The sequence below is a fragment of the Epinephelus lanceolatus genome, chromosome 5 (assembly GCF_041903045.1).
Source record: "Epinephelus lanceolatus isolate andai-2023 chromosome 5, ASM4190304v1, whole genome shotgun sequence".
NCBI classification, from domain to species: domain Eukaryota; kingdom Metazoa; phylum Chordata; class Actinopteri; order Perciformes; family Serranidae; genus Epinephelus; species Epinephelus lanceolatus.
The window spans coordinates 6,199,565-6,213,757 of NC_135738.1; the positions used below are offsets into that span (position 1 = coordinate 6,199,565).

General features: G+C 44.3%; 1 protein-coding gene across 7 annotated transcripts in view; it reads left to right on the forward strand.

Annotated features, from left to right (window-relative positions):
- The first annotated feature begins 2,710 nt into the window (after nt 1–2,710).
- Nucleotides 2,711–14,193, forward strand: part of kif21a (kinesin family member 21A) — a 79,998-nt gene continuing 68,515 nt past the window's right edge. For all 7 annotated transcript variants that reach the window (XM_033634931.2, XM_033634932.2, XM_033634936.2 and 4 more), the window contains exon 1: nt 2,711–3,213. In XM_033634931.2, coding sequence (XP_033490822.2) covers nt 3,170–3,213 — 44 coding nt within the window. In that variant the 5' untranslated portion in view covers nt 2,711–3,169. The remainder of the gene's footprint in view (nt 3,214–14,193) is intronic.

The window sequence follows — 14,193 nt, forward strand, 5'->3', positions numbered from 1 at the left end:
TTGTTCTCACTGCCCCAACACTTCATCTTCATCTGTCTCCTGTGTCCTCACAGTGTCATGATGGCTCATATCCACAGGGTGGCGCTAAAGATTTCCTTACAGTGAGTGAGCAGTGAGCTGACATCACAAACACAGAGCAGACTGAACTGACCTGCAGGTGTGTTCTTTACAGGCACATAGATTAAAAATGGTGTCATGTGCTATACATGTCCTCAGAAATCCAGATCCATCTCCGACATGACTGTGTTTTCTTTTCTTTTCTTTCTTTTATTCTTTGGTAAAAAAAAACAAAAAACAAAAAAAAAAAACAGCAGCAATCTTTTTTTTTTCTTTATCAGGGGAAACATTACGTGTCACTGTCAGGACAGGAGACATAAACAGGCTTCTCATTTTTGTCTTTTTAGGATGTTTTTTTATCCTTAGGAGCCTCCTGATGTGACTTTCCACCTGTTTCTGATGTCATAGAGCAACCAGCAGTGCTTAGCAACGGTTGCTAAGATGCAGTCGCTGTTTGGGAGGGGAGTTATTATTTATTTGTTTGTGAATTTGTTTGTCTGCAGTTGCAGTGTGCCTTTGGAAATGATGCTGGATCTGTGATGTGTTGCTTCTCTCTACAACCTGCAGTTGTGTCGCTGAGCATCATTATTGATTAGACTACACCCCTGCTATAGCCTAATCAATGTCATCAATTGATCTATACATGAAATCAGTGCTGAGTTCTTCCTGATGAGCTCACATGAACTGTTTCAGTCTATCTTTTTTCTTCTTCTTCTTCTTTTTAAACCCCCAGAGTACCTTCAGGGAATGTTCCCATAAGGTTCCCTGTTTGCTGGGTTATTAGTCTGCAGTGTGTGTAGTTTAAAGTTCTAACTGCACAGACTGTAGTTTCTAACTGATGTTACTTGTGACAGTGAAATTATATCTACAGTTCTGTCAGTGATATATTTATAGTTATGTCCTTTTGTTGTTTGTAATAGTTCTGATAATTTTGTTCACTGAAACAATCAATATTCCAATTATCACTATTAAGCAGGTCATCAGTTACTTGAATGTGCGGTCAGCCTTCATCGCGACCTCTGACAGCTGTCAATCAGCTGTTAAGCCTTAATCTGTTTGTGCCTCGGTCCATGTGATGTACTGTCTGCTCAGAGGATTGTGGGTCAGAATAGGCAAAGTAGCATGTTGGCATGCATACCGCAAAATCTGGCCAGATGTAGTAGAACATCCTGGTGTTTTTGGCGTACTGCATTTTACCGGGGGCGTAAACAGAGGCAGTGCAGGCTGTGAGGTTGCAATGGGGCCCGTGGGACGAGGGGAGCCCATGGAAATGATTCAGATTGCCACCTCAGAACTTCACCTGTGTTCAGAGATCTCACATTAAGTTAAAGATGGTGCTATTCACTATAAGCTTCAAAAATACAAACCCATACTTTCACTTTTTACAAAGACCTGTCCTGTAGCACAGACAGACTGCTGGAGGTTGTTTTACTTTATCATGATCCAAAACCACATCGGTCCAACATACAGTAATATACTGAGCAATGCAAAACTGGAATTCACCTCCAAATCACATCTACAACAAAATAATATGTGGTTTTAAAAAACTGCTAAAAGAGCCTTACTTGAAAATAAACCTACTAATTACTAGAATTCTTTGGTGTGTAAATGTTTCATGGGCATTTTATTCTTTTGGCAAAGCAGCTTTATTCATACAGCACATTTCACAGTACTCTTTTACAGAAAAGAGTAAAAATATGTAAAAGGTAAAATTAATTACTAAATGATTTGCATTTTTTTTCTTTTTTTTAAAAAAAGCCAAAGTGCAGAACAACAGGTGCAAAGATAAAAAGATTATTTAAAATGATTTGATTGAGTTTTAAAATAAGGTTTCAGTCATGACAGGGTGGAGGAGGCAGTGAAGCAAGCAAGAATGTTTTTAGCTTCGACTTAAAAGTGGTCAGAATCTGGGAATTATTGTATGTTTGAACATACGCTGCCTGTCGGGAGTTATTTTTCCACAGTCACCGGCTCACTGCACATTATCCCTTACTTACATGATGATATTTATCTGTTAGATTATTATGGATTCTGTAAGAGCAGATTTATTTAGTTTCTTTTTGTGTGTGTTACATTAACTGTTAGTGTGTCTTTTACAGTGGATGTGCATTATGATGTGTTGTTTAGTGTGAATGTATGTTTTGTGTTGTCCCTCTGTACCTGTGTAGACCCCAGGAAGAATAACTACTGCAATGCACATGGGGATCTCAATAAACAAACAAACAAATGTGGGACACAGGTACTTAAAAATAAAAGTGTGTCTGGGACTGTGAATGATCCTGATCCTGATGGATTGTTTCCAAGTAAAGTGTCAGCCCATGCTTGCAGTGGTGAATATTTCCCCTCAGACCTTTGACCTTTATGGACATAAAGAAATAATTTAAAATAAAGACATGATCATTTTTTCCTTAATAAAAATAACATCACCCTTCTGTAAATGGAGCTCAGCTCCACAGAACATGTCAGAAACATGTTCAACAGCAGCTCAGAAGAATCTTACACAAAGAAATCCATCAAATAAATGTATAACTGTAAAAATTAAAGTGTATTTCTGACTTTTTTCCCACAAAAATGTGCATAACAGTCTGGTTATGACGTCATCTCGCAGCTCCGGAGAGGGCGTGTCTTGCTGACGCATTGCGGCTCCCTCCCCGGTGTGTAAACGTGCAGCGGAGAGGCACGGCGGCGCGTGCGGATGCGTATTTATCTGTGTGTGTGTGTGTGTGTGTGTGTGTGTGTTGATGTGTGCGCGCGCGGCGGTGTGTCACTTATCAGCAGCGGCAGCGTCAGTCTGCATGTGGGCTCGAGCCGGAGCTAAAGCATCCGGGCCGAACTGCGCAGAGATGCGGCGCACGTAGACGCGACATGCGACATGCGGACACACGCGCAGCGCAGATCACGATTTAAAACCTGTGAAGATAATTAGAGAGTTTGAAATGGCGGCGCTGGAGTCGAGGTGAGGAGCAGCTCCGGTGCTCGGTCCGCTGCCTGCTGCTGCCGCCGCCTGCTGCCTCCTGTCTGACGGGGAGTGCGCACTTTCTTCTCGCTCCTCTGCAGGGCGCGGAGCCAACACACAGATATACGCTCGTTTTGTTGTGTACCGAGAGGAATCATGTCGACGGGGCAGGATGAGAGCTCAGTCCGGGTGGCTCTGAGGTAAGGCTCTCTTTATTTATCTCCATCAGCTGGTTGGTGCTTCATTACCCGGTGCCACCTGTCAGTCAGTGCCGCGGGCCGAGCAAACACCTGCAGGTCAGCAGCAGCATCTGATCCACACACACACACACACACACTCACACTCACACTGTATCTATAAATGATCAGCCTCATTTCATTTTAGCACGCTGACCCACTTGCAGCCGGCACCTCGTGATGCTGCTGCCGCTCCTCAGGTCTGATTCTCGGCCTGCTCTCTTCTGCACCTCCGCTGTGATCTGCAGCTTCCTAAAGTGTGATGCACATTTATTTTTTGTGCAGAAACCTTAAAGCATCACGCCCTCTGCACAGGTGCACGCACACACACACACGCACACACACACACACACACACACACACACACACACACAGGCCTGTCTCCAGCACACTGAGGAGGGATGATATCATCCATCTGACAGACAGACAGTCAGCCTGTGTGTCCTGAAGCCTGGCTGCCCCTCTCAGCCTCCTGCAGACAGACGGTTAATCGATGAGAGGGCAGCTTCACTGACAGCCAGGTTTCAAGGAAAGGACAGTGGAGCGTTCATTAAGCTCTACTCTTTGTCTGCAGACAGGCTCTGTCTCAGTCTCAGATCTGTGAGCTTGATCAGAAACAGCTTCCTCTCCTCCAAACATGTTAAACACTTAATGTGTTTTTGTGGTGAAGCAGGCCGCTCCCACCCAGATGGTGAGGTGGCACAGTGACAGTGGCATAATGGGAGACCAGCCTGTCTGTCTGCCCGTCTCCCCCTCTCTGTCTGTCTCTCTGAGGCCTTTCAGGGACCGTCTGACCGTTATGAAATGAGAGATAAAGGCTGTATTGTTTCATCCTGTCTCTTTCTCCTGCATCCGTTCATCTTGTCCGTGCTTGGATTTGCTCCTTTGCTCAGCCTCATCACAAAAGTGCATCATCATCTTGTGTGTGTGTGTGTGTGTGTGTGTGTGGAGCGTGTTTGTACAAAGCTTCCTGATTCCATTTCCCATTTTAAAAGGAAAAATCCACATTATGATTCCGTTCAGAAACAGCTGACATCATGTGGCTGCTTCAGACATGTCTCCTGTAAAACGCAGCGGCTGTGACGTCATGTTGAGATTTGTTTCAGCAGAATATGTTTAAGAAAAGAGGCTCTTACTGAAGGTGACATGTTGTACCAGCAGTTAACAGTCACACAGGGACAGATCCACAGAGACACAGCGTCAATAGATGTCAGTGTGTTTGGAGGAGGAGGGTAAAGGTCACTCGGGGAGTTGTATGAAATCAGCAGGCTGCAGAACTGAAGCAGGACGTGTATTGTTGGGAGTAAACTGAGGTGAATAACAGCACTTCATTACAAATACAGCTCCTGGAGTGATATTTGTTACTACAGTGGGACCAGTCAGTGCCACGTCCCGTCAGGAGTCTGTCATGTGGTCAGGTGTCTTTGCAGCTGATCTGCTCGTGTCTTTCTGTTTGTCCTTCTAGTTGTAGGAGAAAAAAACACCTGTGCTGATGTCACGCTGTGCATAAAATGACCCTTGAATGAATATGGTACTATGAAGGTTTGCATTCAGACAGCTGTGGTTTTTAACCCAATTATTAACAGTTTGAGGCAGACATTTGGGGGGGGGGGGGGGGGGTTAATTCACTTTGGTATTTTCAATACCTATACAAAAAACACGGTTACAAATTGCTTTACAAAACTGAATAAAAGACAAAGCAAATAAACGTCACAGAGTAAAACAGACAAAATTAAAGCAGTTAAAATCCCAGAGGTCATTTTAAGCAGGTTTCCAGAAGTGATTTCTAAGATGAGACTGAGTTCGGGGCCCTGATCTCAGGCAGGTCACTCCAAAGTCATAGAGCTCTGACTGTAAACGCTCGATCGCCTTTGAGAATTAATCTTGATGTCGGAACAACAAGAAAAGATTCAGATTTCAGTTAAAGTAATAAACCATGTGTTAAACCAATAACCCTTCTGTTACTGTCATACTGTGAAACTGTGATATCTTCTGAGATGATTACCAAACTGTGAAAATCTCATACTGTTGTAAAGGCCCTGACACACCAAGCCAAGGGTCAGCCGTTGACCAAAGTCGGGTCGTCGGTGAGCGTCTGTCGGCCTAGTTTTTGCGGTGTGTCCTGCACCGTCGGCACTTCGGCATAGGCGGCTTTTTGGACAATTGAGCATGTTGCTTGTCGGTGAGAGAGATCACTCTGATTGGCTGTTCAGGTTTTATTTCCTCACCCCTGTAGCGAGTGAATCTGCCTGTAGTGAACCCGGGGCTAACCGGTGCTTCCTCCTCAGGCTCCACTTCACTCAGCTGCCCGACAGACCCACTGCTTCTTCACACTTTAACCTGAAAGCCTCCGCTAGCTTCTCAGCTAGCCCCGGCTCTCCGTTTGGATCCAACCGGAGCACCGAGACCTGGTTTGTTATTCAGGTTAAAGTGTGAAGAAGCAGTGGGTTTATCGGGCAGCTGAGTGAAGTGGAGCCTGCGGAGGAAACACCGGGACCGTCTGGATGTAATAGTCCGTGGAGGTGCTGCGGTGCTCGGCTGCACAGATAGGAAACCCCTCGGCTGACAGGATGTACCACTCTCTCACTCCGTTCCGCTCACACAGGCGCAGAACGTACGTGCTACTTGGCCGTCAGATGTAGTCCGTGTAGTGTGTTCAAATGCAACTGACACAGGGCGACATGAGGTGACGTAGACGACGCAACAGTTGGCTTTCGTCGCCGCTAGTTCTTTGATGTCGGTGTGGTGTGTCCGTACCTTAACCCTACATGGCACCCCGGTATATTGGTATTATCCAGTTGGGAGGTAAGTATGTCCTCCCAGTCGTAGTCATTTGTAGTGTTGCTAGACCGGATTTTAGAATTTAGAATAAAGACCACAAACTAAACTGACCACAGAGCTGAATCATCACCTGTCTCTTTATCAGTTGTTGGTCGGAAACTGTGGAACAGCCTGCCACAAACACTAAGATCCTCACCCTCTTTAAATATTTTGAAAGCCGGGCTAAAAACCCATCTCTCTGCCTTAGCTTTTGGTGATGCATCATGAGAATATATATTGTTTGATATTCATCTTTTTCAATGAATTTGCTCAAGGCGAACTCTGCTGTCTTGGTTGATTATTTTTCATGTTGTGCATAATTGTATCCATTGAAAAGCACTTTGGTCAACGATTGTTGTTTTTAAATGTGCTCTATAAATACTTGACTTGACTTGACTAATGCCCGGGACACACCGTGTCTCTCACTGCCTGGAAAAAACGAGGTCGGGTGCTGGGTGCTTCTCTTGTGCCTCCTCTGTACCAACCTTAAGAGCATTATTCACAATGAAACTATGGGAAGGGTTAATCTGACAAATATTTAGGTACTTTTTTGATGAATATCTTAAATTTGATGTAAACACTGCAGATGTTGTGAAGCGAGGGCAACAGTTAAATCACCTTCTCTGTGAACTAATTCCTTATCCGTCAGTCTCGTCATCCTCTGTCGTCTCTGTCAGTCTGTTATTGAGAGCCTCCTGTGATCTTCAGTTATCTGCTGGTTTCACAGCCTCATATTCAAACACAAAAACAGTCTGAATGGCATCCTTAAAATCTGCTCTGAGATCACAGCAGTGACACAGCAGGACTCAACCTGTTTTTGCAGTCAACAAATCCAAATCCAGAACACCTCGAGTTTTTTAGCTTCTTCTGGACATCCTGTTCTTGCAGGTGAATTTTCTCTGTTGCCGTCAGGACGTTATTATTATTATTATTATTATTATTATTATTATTATTATTATTATTTGTTGAATCCTTTATTTCACTGAACTCCTCGGCATATTTTTGATTTTTATTTCTTACTCATCTCTTTGTGTGTCTGCATGTTACTGTGTGTTGTAGTGTGTGTGTGCAAGGCAAGCTGTTCAGACAAAATGCCCCTGGTGGGATTAATGATGTCTGAATCTGAAGAGTGTTGAGGCAGGCTGCGTCTGAAGTTGCTAAGCAACCATAACAACCACTGTATCATATCCCACTTACCAGATATCTTGAGTGCAGAGCTGATCTTCCTCCAGGCGCTGTTTTAAAGTGCATATTCAGCCTTAAATATTGACATTTGACAGAATTGACATATAAGCCAGTTTCCTGTCTGTGAAGGTAAATTGAAAACCAAATTTTGGCCTCTAACTAAAAAAAAACCTCCCCAAAATACATGTTTGTCCACACTGGATGAAAGTGTGTGTTCAAAATGACTTGCATTTTCTAAAAGTCTTTTCTAAGAGCGTGCAACCTGCTGTTAATCCAGTACGATGTGGATGTTTTGTGTTCTGCTTCCAGGAACTAAAATTACAGCCCAGATTTTAACACGCTACATTTCACTCTAACCAGGTCGTTTTCTGAGACTGACCCAAAAAAGCACAGTTACGGTTTCTTAATTAAATATTTTGGGCAGTTTTAGCATTTAGACTGCAACTAATCATCTATAATTTTGAAGCATTCAGGGTGAAATGATAGCTGTAAAACCAGTGATGTAATTAGTACTGCACGGTTTCCACAGACAGGAGTGACACTCAGCTCAGAGCCGGGGATGAGTCTGCAGCGACATTTTGTTTTTTTATATGACGTTTTTTAATTAAAATTTAGAATTTCTTTTGGCCTGCAAATAGAAATAATAACATCATGTATTAATCTATAAATTCATGTAAATAAAGTCACAGCCTCCCACAGAAAATGGCAGATACTTTAATAGTACAATGCAAAACATTACAACATACAAAGTAATTTAACACAACTTAGACACTCTTGCAGTTGCAAAGCTGCAGACTGAATCTACAGCTTATAACACCAGCCCTTTTAACAGCACATCATGTTTAGCAATCAACAACAAAACAAGGATAACTGCCAATTAAACAGAATTACAAGTGAATCAATACTTTTACTTCCTTTTTTCCTTCCCATCCCCTCCGGCCCTACCTTTAAAGTCCATGAAGATACAGGTTCAACACACCATGACACTGCTTCCATATTAAAAACAAAGCACAGTAGAAAAAAGGGGGATAATTAAATAAAAGAAAGGAAGGGAAAAGGGGGTGAAGGTCCTTTTAAGTAACAGTGCATGAGACTGAATAGTAATATTGTACATTACATAATGTTCCTCTCCTATTCATCAGGAGGGTGTTTGAAGGCTGTTAAACTATCAAGCATTGCCAGCAGTCTTCAGAGCCCCTGAGTTCGTCTCTGTTGGTCATCCTAGACGCCCTCCCATTGTCTGAGCGCAGTTGTATGAACTCTTTTATTGGAGGAGCAGCCAGATCAGGATGAGATAGCGGCGCAGGTTTTTGACGTTGTCAGCTTCCCAGAACTATAGCCCTTTTTAAACAGGAATTGTGCAAATTTGCAGGAAAGCCCAATCAGTCTTTTTTCAGCATTGGCAGTATAAATACAAAATGCCGCCTGCCTACTTTTGTTTATACAGAATGCACCTTTTTCGGGGCACTGGGGGGCGTGAGCAAGTAACAAAACGTGTAGCTCAGTGTGTGACGTAGACAGTGACGTGGGAGGGAAGCCATGGCTGGTCAGTCCTTCAGCGATTCTCTCATAAGTCGGCCTGTCCTTCACCGTCCCCGTCATCTGACGGTTAATGGCCTCTTCGTTTGCGAGGACAAGGAGGGCGCGCAATTCCTTGTCTCCCCAGTTGCTCATCTTTACAGTGTCTGTCAGGTTTGCGTTTCCCTCTTGCTACTAGCTGCTCGCTAATTCCTGCTATCAGCTGTTTCCTGTTTATCCACCGCCAGTGACTCGCATGTGCGGCGTCATCAACAGCTCCTCCCACAAGTCTTCAACAGCCCCTCTTGTTGCAGAAGGCCGCCTCGGGCTTTTTAAACTAAAAGGGTTCTGCCAATATGACTACCCTACGAGGCGGAAAATTGGGCACCTCGGATCAACTCGCCAGTCGGGCTCTGTGTGTCTAAACGCTTGCAGCTTGCCGGCAAAACAGCCCAAGATTCGCGGAAAATCTGGCAGTGTAAAAGGGGCTTATGTAGGGTGATAGACAGGACCCACATCAGGGTACAAGCACCTGTGCAAAATTAGGATCAGATCGTCAGCAGAAAAAAAAACAACACACAATCAGTGTCCAGTTAGTCTGAAGTCATGAAAATAAAATATCCAACGTTGTAGCACAGTGACCTGACAGTACCCATGATGCTCGGACACTGGATGAGAGCGTCATCGCAAGTTAGTTTGATGAGGGGAAGCATAAAGGCGTCCTTCTTGGGGACCGTGGTTATATATATCGCTCATGGCTAAGATGTCACCAGAAATCTGCCAACAGATCTCAGACAACTGGTTGAACTATCCAAACTGTTTGACTGTAACATCTGTAGACTGGATTCAACTCTGGTTTACTCACTATGTTTTTATTTACTTGTCTTTTTACATGATATTCACTGCAGGTTATTTACCGCAAAGACTGAACATTTAATTAATAGGCCATTTAATGTTTGTTAAAATTGGAAAAGCCCAATACATTATTATTAAAAAAAAAACTCAGTTGTTCAGATGCTTGACCTTATATCAAAGTTATTTAAATGTAATAGTTAGCGAATGGTCTCTATGGAAACAGTCAACTTTTACTCTTTCAGTGCAGTAAATGCCGAAACGTCTCCTAGACTAAGGAAACCTTTTAAGAGATTCTGTGCAACACCTTTAAATAAATTCCCCAGGTAAGGTTAAGTGTCACACTTAAGGAGCAAACTTCAGGTGTTTTGTGGAATTCTGTGACGAGCTGATAGAGACATATACGCCGCTGTATCAGCCCGTCCTGAGGTCCTCAGGAAGCCAAACTATGACTACTGCCGGGCTGCAGATCGTAGTGACATGTTTTAACTGCTACCAACTGTCAGGACTGTTGACAAGTCTCACCGTGCACGTGAACAGGCAGTTCAACTTGGGTGTGATGACTCGTTCTCTCAGCTGCTTCAAATGCAAATAAACCCAGCGAGCTCCAACATACTTGGGAATGCTCCCTGTTACTACACAGGAGGAAGGTGTGTGTCAACAAACTGTGAGTAATGGAAAGAGAGCTTATCTTGGAGTCCAGAGATTTCAGTGTGCAGTTTGAGCCATAATGCTCGAGCCCAGATTGCACAGTGCCTCCAACAGGATTGCTTAAAGAACGAGGGGTCCGCTTGTTTAATCGGTTTAAGACCTCAGCTTATCTCAACAGAGGCCGTCCTGTTCTTTCAAACTTCCACAGAAGCAACAAAAGCTCAAAACATGTGCTTTCAACATGCATTAGAGTCTATAGTGTGTGTTTACCTCTGCACAGAGAGGGCGAGACACAGCACAGCTCCCTGCGACCGTGCACTGACTCTGCTGTCGTGGGCTTATTGACACAGCAGCACAAGACGTCACAACAGTTTGTCTTCATTGAGGGAAGGGCTCAGGTGGAACTGAGGACTCGTTGAACCTGCCTGCTGGGACGATTACTGCAACACAACAAACATACAGCAGCAGCCATCATTTATTGTCAAGGCGCTGACACATGAATAGCGCCGATCAAAGTGAGAGGGCGGGACTTGGACTGTGTTTCTATCTGCTCTAACTACTTTGTGTGCTGCAGTTTGGCTGCTGCTGCCGAGCTCATTAACCATTTAATAACATGACGCAGCCCAGAAAATCTAAAGACGCATGATCTAAAGATGCATGATGCCTCTGTCTTTGTCTTCTCGCCCTGTGAGGATTTGATTTGGATGCTCAGCTGAAGGGCAAAACATAATGGAATTAAATCAATCCCTAAACCTCTTAAAGCTTAAGTTACAGGCCTACTTTAATGTAATGACATGGAGGCATGCATCAACTGGTGTCAGTAAGTCTAAGCCCCAGGTTACAGCTCACGAGCCAACTGGAGGGACGTGGTTAACGGTGGTAGAAAAGCTTGTTAAAATGAGCTGCACGATTAGAGCAGATATCTGCTGTTAGATTAATGAGCGGGCCGTAACTCAGAGGACAAGAGACGGCAGCTGACGAGAGCTGTGGGGGTTTACAGAGCAAACAGAGAGGGGCCTCTCAGCTAAGGACAAGAGGGAGCAGAGGAACTGGAAGAACATGAGGAGAGAATCCAACAGTCCAGTACAGCCCAAATATAACTATATTTAGTCTTAAATCAAAGACAGTGCACCATGGACCATGACCTAGGTTTTATTCAGGATTTATATCTGATCTTATTTCTCCAGTGAGCAAGACACTGATGTGAGCAGGAACAGGGGCAGTAATGTGGGCGGGGCCTGTGCAGGACTGGCAGAGGACCAGCTCGGATAGGGGGCGTTCAGATGTGTGTTGGTTACCCATGGCATCACCACGCAAACACAAAAGCCCCAATGGGCCTAAAGCCTCCACAGACCTCTAGCTTTGTTCGCTTCCACTGAGCCGAGCCAGTCTGTCAGGAGTGAGCCGCTGACCCGTGTGTGTGTGTGTGTGTGTGTGTGTGTGTGTGTGTGTGTGTGTGTGTGAGTGACCATAGCAACAGTAACTACGGTGTGTGACCATGGCAACAGTAAACATGGTGTGTGTGACCATGGTAACAGTAACCATGGTGTGTGTGACCATGGCAACAGTAACTATGGTGTGTGTGTGTGTGTGTGTTTGACCATGGCAACAGTAACCATGGTGTGAGAGAGAGAGAGAGCGAGACCATGGCAACAGTAACTATGGTGTGTGTGTGTGTGCGTGTGCGTGTGTGAGACCATGGCAACAGTAACTACGGTGTGTGACCATGGCAACAGTAACCATGGTGTGTGTGACCATGGCAACAGTAACAATGGTGTGTGTGACCATGGCAACAGTAACTATGGTGTGTGTGACCATGGCAACAGTAACTATGGTGACGTGTGTGTGTGTGTGTGTGTGTGTGTGTGTGAGACCATGGCAACAGTAACTACGGTGTGTGACCATGGCAACAGTAAACATGGTGTGTGTGACCATGGCAACAGTAACAATGGTGTGTGTGACCATGGCAACAGTAACTATGGTGTGTGTGTGTGTGTGTGTGTGTGTGTGTGTGTGTGTGTGTGTGTGTGTGTGTGTGTTTGACCATGGCAACAATAACCATGGTGTGTGTGACCATGGCAACATTAACCATGGTGTGTGTGACCATGGCAACAGTAACCATGGTGTGTTTGACCATGGCAACAGTAACCATGGTGTGTGTGACCATGGCAACAATAACCATGGTGTGTGTGACCATGGCAACAGTAACTATGGTGTGTGTGACCATGGCAACAGTAACTATGGTATGTGTGACCATGGCAACAGTAACTACGGTGTGTGACCATGGCAACAGTAACTATGGTATGTGTGACCATGGCAACATTAACCATGGTGTGTGTGACCATCCAACAGTAACTATGGTGTGTGTGTGACCATGGCAACAGTAACTACGGTGTGTGACCATGGCAACAGTATCTATGGTGTGTGTGACCATGGCAACAGTAACTATGGTGTGTGTGTGACCATGTCAACAGTAACTACGGTGTGTGACCATGGCAACAGTAACTACGGTGTGTGACCATGGCAACAGTATCTATGGTGTGTAACCATGGCAACAGTAACTATGGTGTGTGTGACCATGGCAACAATAACTACAGTGTGTGACTATGGCAACAGTAACTATGGTGTGTGTGACCATGGCAACAGTAACCATGGTGTGTGTGTGTGTGTGTGTGTGTGTGTGTGTGTGTGTGTGTGTTATCTGTTTCCTCCCATTGTTGTAAGTTAGTCTGCTGTAACACTTCAGCCCATGTGTGCAGTTACAGTTTTACATGTTCGCACTGAGAGCTTCTTTAAGATAAAGACTTTGTGTTAAACACCTGCTGATGGTAAAGGAGGGTGTGTACTCTGTATAACATTGGAAAGAAACATGTTATGGAGGAGTAAATCACCAGTTTCACCATGATACAATATAGTAATAATAATGATGTATTCACCAATCGCTGCCTTTTTCTCTTCTGTGTGATTATAAAATAATTATCTTTGGATTTTTGACTGTTAGTTGGACAAAACAAGCAAACCAAAGATGTCACCTCGACTCTGGAAACTTGTAAAAGGATATTTGTCACTATTTTGTGACCTTTTACAGATAAGACAAAGACTGAGCTCAGCTAACGGCTGCACAGAGAACAGTTTATATCAGCTGGAGGCCTGATCGCAGGTGCAGAGAGAAAACACACGTCCTTCACCAACACCATAAAATCATGTTGTCTGTCAGCCTGAGTGCACTCCTCATAGGACCATAAAAACCATCTGATGTGAGGTCAGTTTATCTTCCACAGTAACGAGTGGAGTCTATTCAGAGCCGACCTCTGCAGAGCTCCAAACACACACTCCTCCTTCAGCCAGTGCTGCGGGCAAAGTAGGTGTTATTCATAGCTTCCGTCTGGGTAACTTGGCCAACACTTTAACACTTTGGCTAACACTTAAAAGATGCACGGCATGTGTGGAGCAGTAATAAAGCGCGATGCAGCGAGTGAGCTCCCCCTCAGGCCGTTTCTCTAATAAAAGAATGTGGATCAGAGCGGATGCAAATACCCGACACACACACAACACATACACAGACAAAGTAACAGAGAACCATCCAGACTCCCTGAGGCCAGCGCAGAAAACTGTAACACAAGAAAATCCACTATTATTGACAAGATAGTCGGGCTGCACCTGGAGCAGTTTTCAGAGTTGAATTTAGCAGTTTGGACTCATGTTTGAGACGTTTGGAATTTTCAGCCAACATGAAACAACCATGAACTCTGATCCTGCTGCTTCTTATTTCTTTTTTTTTTTTTAAACATTGAAACCGATGCCCTTCAATAACCTCCCTGTACCCAGAATTCTTTCTTTTTACCACCTGCAGTTTAGGGCTGCAGGCTATTTTCATTATCAGTTCATCAGCCAATTATTTTCTGTAATTAATAATTT